This window comes from Cotesia glomerata, linkage group LG6, assembly GCF_020080835.1.
Source record: "Cotesia glomerata isolate CgM1 linkage group LG6, MPM_Cglom_v2.3, whole genome shotgun sequence".
Lineage (NCBI taxonomy): Eukaryota > Metazoa > Arthropoda > Insecta > Hymenoptera > Braconidae > Cotesia > Cotesia glomerata.
Window position 1 is genome coordinate 26,144,641 of NC_058163.1, and position 15,368 is coordinate 26,160,008.

The 15,368-nt window shown below is 27.3% G+C and overlaps 1 protein-coding gene across 3 annotated transcripts; it reads left to right on the forward strand.

The window, feature by feature from the left end:
- The first annotated feature begins 843 nt into the window (after positions 1 to 843).
- On the forward strand, positions 844 to 11,765 carry LOC123267205 (tyrosine-protein kinase Abl). Of its 3 annotated transcripts, none has more exons than XM_044731753.1 (9): positions 844 to 1,527; positions 2,825 to 3,088; positions 3,396 to 3,577; positions 4,485 to 5,448; positions 5,519 to 5,659; positions 6,579 to 6,714; positions 6,833 to 6,963; positions 8,797 to 9,002; positions 9,247 to 11,765. In XM_044731753.1, the coding sequence occupies exons 1-9, from the start codon at positions 1,401 to 1,403 to the stop codon at positions 11,431 to 11,433; spliced, it is 4,338 nt and encodes a 1,445-aa protein (XP_044587688.1). In that variant the 5' UTR covers positions 844 to 1,400; the 3' UTR covers positions 11,434 to 11,765. The 3 variants fall into 3 exon arrangements, with proteins under 3 accessions (XP_044587688.1, XP_044587686.1, XP_044587687.1); XM_044731751.1 differs by having other exon boundaries at positions 845 to 1,527; positions 3,279 to 3,577; XM_044731752.1 differs by having other exon boundaries at positions 845 to 1,527; positions 3,279 to 3,577; positions 6,833 to 6,942.
- Positions 11,766 to 15,368: the final 3,603 nt, after the last annotated feature.

A 15,368-nucleotide genomic window follows, 5' to 3' on the forward strand; every position in this document is an offset into this window, starting at 1 on the left:
CAGACCATTTTGATGCTCACTAATAATAATTCCAACTAGAAAGACTTCCAGTAGTTATAAAATCCCTGTTTTATATTTTATATACATACACACTGTACTAATGACACTGAAGTTAGCAGATGTTTAAAAATTTTTGATTTTTTTTTTTTTTTAATTAAATTACTACTAAAAAAAATTGCACTTGTAGTTTTTCAAGTTTTTGCATGTGAATTTTTTTTTTTAATTGTTTTATTGAAATTTTTTCAATAAAAAATTTCTAAGAATTTTTAAATGTCAGCTAACTTCATTTTCGTCAAAAATTTTTGATTTTTTTTTTTTAATTAAATTACAACTAAAAAAATATTTATAAAAAATTGCAGTTGTAGTTTTTCAAGTTTTATACATGTGCAATTTTTTTTGTAATTGTTTGATTGAAATTTTTTTAATAAAAAATTTAAAATGTCGGCTAACTTCATATTCATGAATTAACAACTCTGAAGTTAGCAGTCTAAAAATTTGATTTTTTTTTTTTTTAATTAAAATTACAACTAAAAAAATTTTTCTAAAAAATTACACTTATAATTTTTCAAGTTTTTACATGTGAAATTTTTTTTTATTGTTTAATTGAAATTTTTTCAATAAAAAATTAAAAATGTCAGCTAACTTCATTTTCATACTGTACTGCTACATATATGTATATAAATATATATAAATATATAACAACACTGATAGACCAATGAGATTGGTTGAATTTCTTTAAAAAAAATTTTTTTGCTCCAAATAAAATAAATTAATGCTGAGAAAAGAACTGATAATTTATAATTTATAAAATTGTTGGATTTATTGTGGTGCTTTAATTTTTAATGACGTGATTTATTTTTTTTGGATAACTAAATTTTGTCAAGCCCCCTCTGATATATATTGTTGTTCACAGTGAGGTGTATGTGTGTGTAACATGTTAAAGTGTGAGTCGAGTCCCCTCTCTAGGTGCGGGTAATGCACGATACAAAATAATCGACGTCAAAAGCTGTCAAATATGGCCGGAGTCGTGGTGTGGAGATTTAATTGACATGTTTTAACGTAACAATACTATTTAAATAAAATATTATTACGTTAACAATAAATCGTACTGTAATGATGACTTGTAAGTGTAAATTATAATTGGTGTCATGATAAATAGGGATTTTTCGTAACATATAGTGATAAATGTGCTTTGTCAAGATATAACACAGTGTGTGGTTTTTTTTTTATAAAAAAAGTCTGAATCTAGATGATAATAATCGTTGGAGAAACATGATTAAATATCTGGGTGCCGGAAGCTTTACATACCGGAGTTATTTTATTTAAATAGTGTATGTAGATACATTGTAATAAGTATCTAGGGGGAATTATAAGTGCTGGGGCATGCTAATTGTCAAACTATGGGTGCTCAACAAACCAAGGACAGAGTCATACCCACCGGCTCGACTGTAAGACAAACCAGAAAACAACCAAGAAATCCTAAAGAATCACGGCTTATTGGTTCTAATATATTTACAGAGCACAGCGGTAATTATATTTCATATTTATAGACTCTATTGATATGTAATTGTTGTTTTATGTTATCCGTAATGTTTTTTTTTTTTACTCACCACTTGTGTTATCGATTTTTCCATATGCTTGTCTTGTTATTTTTCAATTGTTTTGTTAAGTAATTTTCAATAGTGTTATTGTCTGGGTTATTTTATTCAATAGTCGGCTTTATTTATCTATTTACGGATGTTTGATTATGCTAATTAATTTGTTATTGTTATCAAGTGTGTAGAGTATTATTATTGAATTGATAGTATGACACTGAAATTTAAGGATATAATTTTTTTTAATTTATTAAATTAATTTATCACAAAAAAATTATTTAAGAAATATATTTTAGAGATTTTAAAAATTATAAATGAAATTTTTTTAAACAATTTTTTACTTAATATTAAAGTTAGCTATTTGACCATTTTTTAATAATATTTAACAAAAAAATTTGTCCTGAAATATTTTTTTTAAAAAATTGCATTTTTAATTTTAAAAATTTTTTTTATCAGTTATTTATTTAATAGAAAAATTCTTAAAATTATTAAATATCTGGTAAATTAATTTTTATGACACTGAAATTGAAAGACATCTAATAATTTTTTTTAATTTATTAACAAATTAATTTATCAAAAAAAAAAATTATTTAAAAAATATTATATTTCAGAGCTTTTAAAAATATGAAAATTAATTTAGCAGATATTTCATAATTTTAAAAATTTTTGTAACAAATAAATTATGGCAAAAAAAAATTAAAAAAAAAATTGACTTGTAGAAATTTAAAAAAATTAAAAATGCAATTTTTTAAAAATCATTTTTTGGAACAAATTTGTTTGTTGAAAAAAATTTTTTTAATTGTCAAGTGACTATTAACTTTAATGATATTAAAGTTAGCAGTCACTTAACCACTTTCATTTTTTTTAACAAATAGATTTTTTTCCAAAAAATTATTTAAAAAAAATTGCATTTTTTATTTTTTTAAAATTTCTACATGACAATTTTTTTTTCTACTTCGTTTTTGTCATGATTTATTTGTTAAAAGAAAATTCTTAAAATTATCAAATATCTACTAAATTAATTTTCATCTGACTTAAATGTCATTTTAAAAATTATAAATGAAATTTTTAAAAATAAATTTTTACACCTTGTTTATTTTTCAAGAAAAATAAAAAAAGTGTCTGCTAATTTCAGTGTCTTAATAGTTAGTATATAAAAAGTAAGTACACGCTGCTGTAAATGCTGAATGCTACTTTTTTTTTTTTTTTTTTTTTTTTTTTTTTTCCAGAAGCTCTTTTACAAAGTAGACCATTGCCACATATCCCAGCATTGCCTGAAGGTGATCCACCCACGGGTTCGAGTGTTCAATCACTGTCACAGCAGTCGAATTTTTCTGCACACTCCAATGTCACGGGTGGAAGTTTACTCGAGGCTGCTAATAGATGGACCAGTAAGGAAAACCTTTTAGCACAGGAGGAGGATGATCCTCAGTTGTTTGTTGCTCTTTATGATTTTCAAGCCGGTGGTGAAAATCAGCTTAGTTTAAAAAAAGGTATCGCTTTGATTTTATTTATTTTATTATCCTAATTTAACAAATTTATTTAATTTTTTTATTTATTAATTAATAGTAATTGTGATAGTAATAATTAAATAGAGAATGATTTTTTGAATGTCAATTTGCTTAGATAAAAAGTATCAATTGTTATAGATTAAATTACTAAGCAATTTATTATTGTTGATAGGTGAACAAGTACGAATATTAAGTTATAATAAGAGCGGTGAATGGTGTGAAGCACACTCAAGTACCGGTCAAGTAGGATGGGTACCCTCGAATTATGTAACACCAGTAAATTCTTTAGAAAAACATTCCTGGTACCATGGGAGAATAGCGCGAAACGCTGCTGAATATCTGCTGAGCTCGGGGATCAATGGGAGTTTTCTTGTACGCGAGTCTGAGAGCAGTCCTGGACAACGAAGTATTTCATTAAGATACGAGGGACGTGTTTATCATTATAGAATCAATGAAGACAGTGATGGAAAGGTTTTTTTTCATTTTTTTTTTTTTTCATTTTTTTCCATGATACTGAAGTTAGCTGACAGTTGTCAATTTTTCATCTCTAGATACATAATTAAGAAATGACCTTGTATCTTGCGAACTATTGACATTTTTAAAGATATAAGCTCATCCCGATGTTGCACTCATCAAGACCTTTCATTTGAGTACCCACATCAATTTTTCATATATTTATATATTTATAAGTATGTATATATGAAAAATATATCAAAAATGCATGTGGGTACTCAAATGAAAGGTCTTGATGATTATAACATCGGGATGAGCTTATACCTTTAAAAATGTCAATTGTGCACAAGATCCAAGGTCATTTCTTAATTATTGACATTTTTAATGATATAAGCTCATCTTGATGTTACACTCATCGAGACCTTTCATTTGAGTACCCACATCAATTTTTCATATATTTATATATATATATATATATATATATATATATATGAAAATATATCAAAAATGCATGTGGGTACTCAAATGAAAGCTCTTGATGAGTGTAACATCAAGATGAGCTTATATCTTTAAAATATATATTATATATAAGTATATATGAAAAATATATCAAAAATGCATGTGGGTACTCAAATGAAAGCTCTTGATGAGTGTAACATCAGGATGAGCTTATATCTTAAAAAATGTCAATAGTTAAAAAATTACAGTGCAATTTAACGAAATTCATTATTCAAAAAAGCAAAATTTTATTTATTTATAGTTTACAAGTTTCAGCAGTCACATAGTGACTGCAAGGTTGCTAGTTTTTTATATAATAATTCAATTGCCATAAAATTTTAAGAATATTTTTTATGTCTGTCAACTTCAGTGTCATTTTTTTAAACTCAAACTTAAATAAACTATTTTTAATAAAAATTATTTTTAGATGTTTGTAACAACCGAGAGTAAATTTAACACCCTGGCAGAATTGGTTCATCATCATTCAATGCTAGCTGACGGATTGATAACGCAACTTTTGTACCCAGCGCCTAAACACAATAAACCAACAGTATTTCCACTTAGTCCTGAGCCGGATGAGTGGGAGATAAATCGCACTGACATTGTGATGAGACATAAACTTGGGGGTGGACAGTACGGTGACGTGTACGAAGCCGTCTGGAAGCGTTACAATATGACTGTAGCTGTTAAGACTCTTAAAGAGGATACAATGGCCTTGAAAGATTTTCTAGAAGAAGCAGCGATAATGAAAGAAATGAAACATCGGAATCTTGTTCAATTGTTGGGTGTCTGCACGCGCGAGCCACCTTTTTATATTATCACTGAATTTATGAGCAAAGGAAATTTATTGGATTATTTACGTAACGAAAGTAAACATCAAATAAACGCGGTAGTGTTGATGCACATGGCAACACAGATAGCAAGTGGTATGAGCTATCTTGAGAGTCGTAATTTTATTCACAGAGATTTAGCTGCGCGTAATTGTCTCGTCGGTGAGAATCACCTTGTCAAGGTCGCTGATTTTGGTCTCGCGAGACTGATGCGTGATGACACCTACACTGCTCACGCTGGCGCTAAATTTCCGATAAAATGGACTGCGCCTGAAGGACTAGCTTATAATAAATTTTCAACAAAATCTGACGTATGGGCGTTTGGTATTTTACTTTGGGAGATTGCGACCTATGGAATGTCTCCGTATCCTGGTGTTGACCTGACTGATGTTTATCATATGCTGGAGAAGGGCTACAGGATGGAGTGTCCTCCAGGGTGTCCTCCGAAAGTCTACGAGCTGATGAGACAGTGCTGGCAGTGGTCGGCTATCGAACGACCGACGTTCAAAGAAATTCATCATTCGTTGGAAAATATGTTTCAAGAGTCCAGTATTACAGAGGGTATATTATTTTTTTTATTAATATTTTTGATTTGTAAATAAGCTATAAATGATGATTTTTTTTTTTTTAGAGGTAGAAAAACAATTACAAGGTGGTTGTGATACTCCGATGTTTTCTTATAATCACAAGAAATCCCAAACAGGAAGTACAGGAAATATTCATGGTCTTGTTTTAGTATCTGACCAATTATCTAACACAGGTTTAACGCAAGGTAGTTATTAGTATATTGATTATTACATTAGTGTAATCTATATTATTAAGAGAAAAAAAATTGTATCTCTAGATACATAATTAAGAAATGACCTTGTATCTTGAGAACTATTGACATTTTTAAAGATATAAGCTCATCCTGATGTTACACTCATCGAGACCTGTCATTTAAGTACCCACATGTATTTTTGAAATATTTTTCATATATACATATATATAATATATATAAATATATGAAAAATTGATGTGGGTACTCAAATGAAAGCTCTTGATGACTGTAACATCGGGATGAGCTTATATCTTTAAAAATGTCAATAATTAAGAAATGACCTTTTATCTTGTGAAATATTGACATTTTTTAAGATATAAACTCATTCCGATATTACACTCATCGAGAACTTTCATTTGAATACCCACATCGATTTTTCATATATTTACATATATGTATATATGAAAAATATATCAAAAATTCATGTGGGTACTCAAATGAAAGCTCTTGATGAGTGGAACATCGGAATGAGCTTATATCTTTAAAAATGTCAATAATTAAGAAATGACCTTGTACCTTGTGAAATATTTATATTTTTAAAGATATAAGCTCATCTCGATGTTACACTCATTAAGGCCTTTCATTTGAGTACCCACATCAATTTTTCATATATTTTATATATTTATATATATGAATATATGAAAAATATATCAAAAATGCATGTGGGTACTCAAATGAAAGCTCTAGATTTGTGTAACATCGGAATGAGCTTATATCTTTAAAAACTTCAATATTTAAAAAAGTACAGTGTAATTTAACAAAATTCATTATTTAATAAAGCAAAATTTTATTTATAGTTCACAAGTCACGGCAGTCACATAGTGACTGCAAGGTTACTAGTACAATACTAATAAAATAAAATTTAATATAGATGCTGGAAGTAATGTCACTAAACTTAGTACTTTCATGGGTGGTCTTACCAACAAAGCTAACAGTAACATGGTACAGATGCGTCGCTCTACAAATAAAAGAGGAAAACAAGCTCCTGCCCCGCCCAAAAGAACCAGGTACGGCTGTAAACACTTGGCTTAATATTTTTATTCGGGTGTATTTATAAAATTAGCATAATAAATTTAATAATCCACACGTTTTTTTTTTTTTTTTTTTATTATTATTTTTCAATAGCTTATTGTCGTCATGCAGTTCGTTTCGTGACTCTGCGTACCAGGAGCAAGATCAGCATAATATCGATTCTGTCGGGACTACAAATCTTGATGATGGAACCGATCTAAATGGTATTGATAATATTTCTAAAAGTATTTTAACGCGTATTTATTTATATTTTTTATTATCATATAAATAATGCACGTACTGCTTAATTATCATCCCATTATTATAAATAAATTTTAATTATTTTCTTTCCCTTTATTTAACTTAATAAATAATTTGCATCGTGAAACAATCTTAAAAAAAAACAGCACGTGGGTCATTCTCCTGGAATCTAATTTTATTAATTTATGACTTTTATTATTAACTCGATTATTATATAATATGTAATAAGCCTAAGTACTTAGTCTAGTTGTTACGGAATTTTATTTTATTATTATTAAAATTAAATTTCATTCAAAAATTGTAGACTCCCTATATTTAATTTATTAATTTAATTAATCAGAAATATTTTTTATTTCTGTAAATAATAATAAAAAAAAAATAATAATAATAAATAATTTTATAGAAAATGCATGAAGTCAGTAGATTCGTAGTAGAATTTTAATTCATATAATAAACATAATTAATTAAAATAATAAAAATAGTTTTATATAATCTAATTACATATGTAAATTATTATTATTATACTATTTATTTTTTTTATCACCTAAAAGATTACATCATACGTTCAAGCAGTGTTACGTGAGTTTACTAACACTTTTAATAATTATTATCATGATACTCATAATTGACTCATGCTTGGTAATTAATAAAACCATTAAAATATATAGTGAGCCTATGGATAGTTGAAAGATCGTTCGATTAATGGAGAATGACCTGATAAGCATCATAAAATAAACCTGAAAAAAAAAAAAAAAATTCGCTCGTGCTTTTATCCAGCGCTTACCACCATCATCATTACATCGATACGCTTTAGCATTTATTTTTAATAAAAAAACACATTCGTTTTTAATTAAAATACCTTAAACATACTCACAATAAATGGGTGATTTTCTGTAAAGACGTCTTAAATTTTCCGACCAAATTATTTTTTATTTTATTAGAAAAAAAAATTAACAAGGACTACAAAACTATCAGTTTAATGATAATAAATACACAGCCAATTGAATTTTTTTTTTTTTTTTCGATATTTGTGTATCTTTTGCCATATAACATAATAGGGGACTGTTTTTTTTTTTATCAAATTGAGAAAAATCAAACAAACTATTTCAATGCATTAAACTTTTCAAGTTCTTAATGAATATTTACGTTAATTAGAATAATTAAGACTTATGGATCTAATTTTATAAATAAAAAAAAAATTTGGGGACAAACTTTGATTTAATGAATGTAAGGAAACAAATGAATTTTCAGTAATTTTTATTAAAGAAAATTGTTAGTTAACTAATTAAGTTTATAAAAATTATATATTATAAACGAATAACTTGAAATTTAATCTTAAAATTTTAAAGTTAAAATTTATTTCATTTTAATTTTCAGTCTCTCAAGTAGAAATATTTTTTTACTTTCGTAAATTTTTTTTAGTAACAAAATAACAATTTTTCTAATAAAAAAAAAAAATCACCGAGACAGCAAAAAAAAACAGAAAAAATAGACCCGAAAAAAATTTTAAAGTTATGAAAAATTCATATTATTTCATTAAAATTATTATAAAATAAAAATTATAATATTTTTTTTTTAACAAAAAATGGAGTGATCATTCTGGTAATATTTGTTTTTCAGGAAAATTGTGGATATGATACAATAGTTTTTATTTTATAACAATTTTAATGAAATAATATGAATTTTTCATAACTTAAAAATTTTTTCCGGTCTATTTTTTCCGATTACCCAAAAAAGCATCCTTACAGAGAATCACCTATAAATACACACAATTTTATTTTTATTATTTTTATTTTGTTTATTAAATGACAACTCAGGTATCACGCGAGATCTCGTGACAATGGCAACACAATCAATACCTCCAGGAGGCTGTGACTTGGAGGACGACGGCGACGGATCCCAGGGGACGGAGTCTAATTTTCTCCCCCAGCCATCGGCTTCACCCGAACCAATACTCAACATATGCAATCAGAAACAAATAAAAACGAGACAGTACTCGTCTAAGGAAGTACTACCACAGAAGGTATAACTAACTAAAATTAAAACAATTAAACAAAATTATTTATTGACGCTTCAAAGGTGGTAGCCAAATTATTTTTACCGCTATTTTTTTTTTTTACAAAATATAAATAAATAATTAAAATAAAAAGCAACGAGCCGTCCGGTAAATGCATCTAGCACTGCTTGAATAGAATCCGCTTTATTAAAAAAAAATAACAGTAATATTAACCAACATTATCAACCCTAACAAACTCTATTTATTACAGCTAGTCCACGTGGGTGCCCTGGAAGTACAAAATGTTAAACGTGCTATAAATCGATACGGAACACTACCAAAAGGCGCTCGAATAGGCGCGTATCTAGAGTCGCTCCGTCAAAGCGGTATGCCATCTGCCCACGAATCTCCATCGTCTATTGACCTACATCAGCAACAACAACAACAACAACAACAACATCCTCAACACCAGCAACCACACGAAGCAATAAATATTATCGAAACGTCTCAACACCGGTCGCTCTCACCGCGACAAAATAATTTAAGAAACCAGCCACAAATGACTCGCAGTAATTCGTCCAGCGGTGTTGTTAACACTTACCAGCCTCCCAACTCACCCCGCAGCCGCATGTCGAGTCGCAGTAAAAATAATAATGATAACATTGGACTCAGAACTTTTCGCAATCCCAATACCTCGACATTCCGAACAGCTAGTCCCTCAAGATCGGTACAGCCGACTTTAGCAGACTTGGAATTCCCTCCCCCGCCTGTAGATCTTCCACCCCCGCCTTGTGACCCTAATATTGACCCCCCGGATTTTTCGACGTTTAATCCACCTACAACTGGTGATGTTCCTTACAAACCTTCCGGTTCTCCAGTTTGTGTTAGAAAATCAAAAATAGATCGCAAGTCTAAGGAAGAAATTATTGAAGAAGATGACAAAAATAATGACCTAAGAACTGCTGAGCCTTCTGTTAAAGAAGCTAGTTCTAGATTTGGCGTTAATTTGAGGCGTAGAGAGACAACTAGTGTTGGAGGAAGTGAGAGTAATAAAACAGAGGACAAAAAAAATATTTTCCGTGGGAAAGAAAAAAATGATGGGATACTTTCACCGCCGACTGAAGCGCCACCGCCTCCGCCACCTTTACCGCCACCCTCTAACAATGATCCAGACGACGGATTTAATTTAAAACCGGGTATGAAAGAAATGCTTGAGCTTAAATTAATAAATGAAATAAAACAAAACGCTGATTTGAAGCAAAGTGGTACCTCACGTAAGTCTAATGTATTTAGTAATATAGTTTCACAGCATTTAGATCCGGCCTCTCAATTACTCTCCGAGTTGTGTGCTAATTTTAATATCGATCAGTCTACAGTAAATAAATCGCCTATTCAAGGAGAGTACGCTTCGTTAAATTGTTTAAATGACTCACCTTATGACCAGACAAATAATCAGCTGAGTAATGTTGAAAAATCAGTGAGTCATAATATTAATAAAGATACTACTAAAGTATCGCCAGACACTTTGAATCCCGGGAGTGTTGGGTTTAAATTAAAAAAGGTTGATAAGAAATCAAATTTGCAAAAAGATGATAATAATGATGGGCAGATAATTGATTTTAAAGCGAGACTGAGAAAGGTTGAGAAGGATAATATTGATAAGCAGGATGATAAAATTAAGAAAAATGATGACGTGGGTGCTGATATGTCGGAGAATGATGACGCTGATGATAAACGCAAAAGCACGGGTAGTATCAGTAGCTTGAAACGTTTGTGGGAAAATAAAGAATCCTCGTGGGAAAATCAACCGCTTAGTCCTAAATTAAGCACTCGGAGTATCAATAAACAAGACGGTGGTGATCCGGGTGAAGAAAGTCCTGAAGATCACAGTGGTGCTTCCACTAGGAGTTCTATTACTAGTAAAAGTGATAGTAGAATTAGTCACCCGGGTAATTCAACTACTTCTGGGAGTGGGGATAATATTGAAAAGCCTTTAGTCCCGGCTAAACCCTCGGGTTCTAAATCTATTGGTTCTTCGGGAAAGTATTTTGGATCTTCGATTTATGCTACGCCTAATTGCGATAAGCAGGAGGAGGATAATGTGAGTGGTAAGCAACAAGAGACTAAAGGAGCTAAACATGACGTATTAGAATTATCAAATGCTATTGAAGGTAGTATAACTAATTTAAAAGGTACTCCGGTTATTGTTATGGCCAGTTGGCTTCAATTGTCTGATAAAGTTGGTCTTCTTCATGGGCTACTTCAGGAAGTTAATTCTACGGAAGTTGCTGGTGCGCCATCTCACGCGAGATTTCAATTTCGTGATTTATTGTCACGGCTTGAATTACAGGCACGGCAATTGAGAGCCGCTGGTACTCGTAATATCACAGAGAACACAAGACTACTTAGTGATGTTCATAACACGATTAAAGATGTGACGAATATGATTCAGAGGTAAAGGTTCTATTCAATTGATATCTCTACGAGCACTTATTAATTAAATCAAAAAATTTTAGAACAGTTGCGTTTGTAATCGTGGATATGACGGTGAAAAAATAATAATAATGTTTGGAAGGTAGACGGAAAAAAGTTAACTGTAAAATTCCGGTTAATTTTTATAGTACAGCGAAAATCGGGGTGGCTAAAATATAAATATGAAAGAACTTAATGTAGAAAATTTAAAAGCCGCAATTTTTATTATTTTATGTCGAAAATAAGTTATGAGTAGCTGTTACTATAGTAAATAACGACTCTGCACTGATAGAAGGATTTCTTAGCATTTAAGAAGATTTCTTTGTATTTAAGAAATCATTTCTTAGTATTTATAATATTTCTTAAATACTAAGAAATATTTTTTTAACACTAAGAAATGATTTCTTAAATACAAAGAAATTTTCTTAAATACTAAGAAATTTTCTTAAATACTAAGAAATTCTTCTATCAGTGTGTCATCTTAAAAAATTACTGTTTCAAACAGTAAAAATTGCCGTTTCAATATATAGTCCATTCTATGAGGAGAAGGGGAACTCAGATGAAAAGAAGAGGATCTCAATCTAGGAGAATTTAACATTTAAAACAGTAAAAATTATACTCTTAAAATATATATTCTACCAGTCCAAACAAGTCAATAATTATAGTTTGATTTTTAGTGTTGTGTTTGAAATTTACCATTTTACTTTGTAAATATTAACGTAGCTTGTATTGGAAATTTAGTAATAGTATTTTACATTTTTTACATATCACACGGAAAGAACAAGATGACACTGGATATCATCCCAGATTATACTCAGTGATATCTGTAGTGAAAAAAAATTTCAGATAGTAGCTAAAAAAAATCCAGATTATACTGCGTGATATCTGGATTATACTCATTGTTATCTGGATTATACTTATTGTTATCTGGATTATATTCATTGTAATCTGCATTATACTAGCTACTATCTAAAAATTTTTTTCACTCAGTATAATCTCGGATGATATCCAGTGTCATCTTGTTCTTTCCGTGCATGCGATCATTTATTTAGATAAGATAAAAGACCCAATTATTGACACTGAACTAGTTATTGACACTTGTAGTTTTATTTTAATTAAATAAAAAAAATCGACTCTAATAAATTAATAAATATAATTTTTGAATTATAAAATTTAAGATAATTGATTTTTTGAGAACATTTTTTTTTTTTTTTTTCAATTAGAATAAAATTGCAAGTGTCAATTAACTAAGCCAGTGTCAGTAAATGGATCTTTTTCTTCCATGTAAATTATAAATTAAAGCATTTAAATAATAAATCTAATAAAGTGATTAGTAAAATCACAATTTTACTGTTTGAAATGGTAATTTTTACCATCTTATTATAAATCGACTATTATTTATTACAGTTTACTTTTTTCCGTGTAATTTTCTCATTAATTGAAGGCCGTACCGTATGAATATAAATATTATATATAAATATTAATTATTATTATTACTATAAATATTAATACATAATCTAAGTCATTAGCAGACGACCGAAAGGACAGTATTCTCTTTCGTATGATACCAGAAGTAAATTAATATTATTTAAAGGGTCAATGTCGTCTTATGTCATGAGGTCATTCATTCATATACATATACATATACATATAAATATAAATATAAATAAATATATAAATATATATATAAAGATATAAATATAAATATAGCTATTGCTATTATAGAGTGAACAAATTTTACACTTACAATAAGTATACTGATTAATTAATGGATAATTAAAATGCAAGAAGAGTGATGATCACTATTATGGAATTTATGTGTCTGCTCAGTATGAATTTTTATTAAAAATTTTTATTAAAAAATAATTAAGTCAAAGAAAATAATAAATAATATTTGGATTAGTTTTTAAATCAGCGTGTAGTTGCAATCAAAATAAGCTGAGATTATTTTTTAAATTTTTGCCGATAAATACCCAAATAAAAATAATTAAATAAAAAATTTTTCAATAGATATTTATATCATGCCATTTATAATGTACTCATTTTTTCATCGTAATTTATCATTATAAATATTTAAAATAAAAAAAAAAGGCTTAGTATATCGTAACGCGGTAGATTAGAATCATCAGAAAATAATTATTTAAGCTAATTAAAATTATTAATTAAATGCAAACATTAATTACAAAGTTTATCTACTGAGAGACAATATAAACAATTTTGTATTTGTATAAAAAAAAATAATAATTAATTAATTAATTATCATGGTAAAATTAATGGATTATCAGCCATTACGCGCCTACATTTATTATCATAAATTATAAATAGTTTAACGGGATAATTAGTTAATAAAATCAAATTCATTATTTAGAAAGTAACAGTCGATAAATGCTCTTCCTCAGCGTATGATTTTTTTTTTTTAATTTATAAATACTTGTACATTGTTTGCTATTATTATTAATACTCTTATTTTTATTTTCTTTATAATATAATTATTAATTATTAATTATGCTTTTTTTTTTTGTATAATCATTCATTTTTAAGCAAAAAAAAATTAGATATGACTGAATGTTTTGGAGACGATGAAATACTAACTCATGATACTGCCTGTATTTCATATGAATTATACATACTAAATAATTAAAAAAGGAAAAAGTAAATATTCAAAATCAAGACAGTGAAAATAAATTGAATTATTAATTGACTATATAACATTATCGATTAATTTTAATCCTGTGATAAAACTAATTTTGTTTCAATTGTAATTATTTTATTTTAATTAATCTCTTTATTTTTCATTATCATTACTATTATATTGTGCTCAATTTTAATGAAATGAAGTAAAGCAAGTGAACATTTTTTTTTAAAAATGCAGACGTGAGTGTATGATTGTTTTTATATAATAGTTAATCTGTATTATAGTAACTTGTGATTATTTATATGCATATTTATTTCATTATCATCTTTCGCATATTCTTTTTATATAAAAAAAAAAAAAAACAAAATAAAAAACAATTATTGACTAACTTAAATGGGTAATTGACCAACGTATCGATTCGAACGTAATGAAGAAAAAATAATTGCTTTATACATTGATATAGAATTGAAAAATAAAAGTATATGTCAAATGATCTTTTGTTATTAATATTATTTTTTTTTAATCATTCCTTTAATAATTACCAACAATTGTCGGTTTTTAAATGCTTAGAAAAAATTAATTATAATAATAAAAATTTTCCCTTGTAATTTTTTTTTAATTTTTACATCTGGAATTTTTGTATTAAATTTTTTTCATGTAATTATGATATATATTTTAGATTTTTCAAAAATTTGATACTGGATTTTAATTATTTTTTGTTAAAATTTAGTATAAAATTCAATTTTACAAATAAAAATAAATCTATAAATAATACTAAAGTTAATTTTTTAATTTATTAAACTATAACTAAAAAATATTTATTAAAAATTACACTTATAGTTTTTCGAGTTTTTTATAAATAAAAAAATTTTTTTTGTAAAAACTCAATAAAAAAAAAAAAACTAAAAATTTTAAAATGTCAGCTAACTTAATTTTCATAAACTATAAATGCAATTTTTAAATAAAAGTTAATTTAGCAGATATTTGATAACTTTGACAATATTTTAAATAAATAAATTATAAAAAAAAATTGACATGTAGAAATTAAAAAAAATAAAAAATGCAATTTTTTAAAAATAACTTTTTAAAACAAATTTGTTTGTTAAAAAAAAATTAAAAAATTGTAAATTAACAGCTAAATTAATGTCATAATTTTTAAAAAACAATTTTCTAAACCTAATTAATAAATTAAATAAAAGATGACATTAAAGTTAGCAATAATTTGACAATTTTTTAATTTTTTTTAACAAAAAAATTTTTCTTAAAAAATTGCAATTTTTACGTTT

Bases quoted from the DNA above. Each gene is read 5' to 3' on its own strand.
- LOC123267205 (XM_044731751.1), top strand. From the start codon at position 1,401: ATGGGTGCTCAACAAACCAAGGACAGAGTCATACCCACCGGCTCGACT. The intron at 3,089-3,278 runs GTATCGCTTTGA...TATTGTTGATAG, and splicing joins TCAGCTTAGTTTAAAAAAAG to GTGAACAAGTACGAATATTA. The intron at 3,578-4,484 runs GTTTTTTTTCAT...AATTATTTTTAG, and splicing joins ATGAAGACAGTGATGGAAAG to ATGTTTGTAACAACCGAGAG.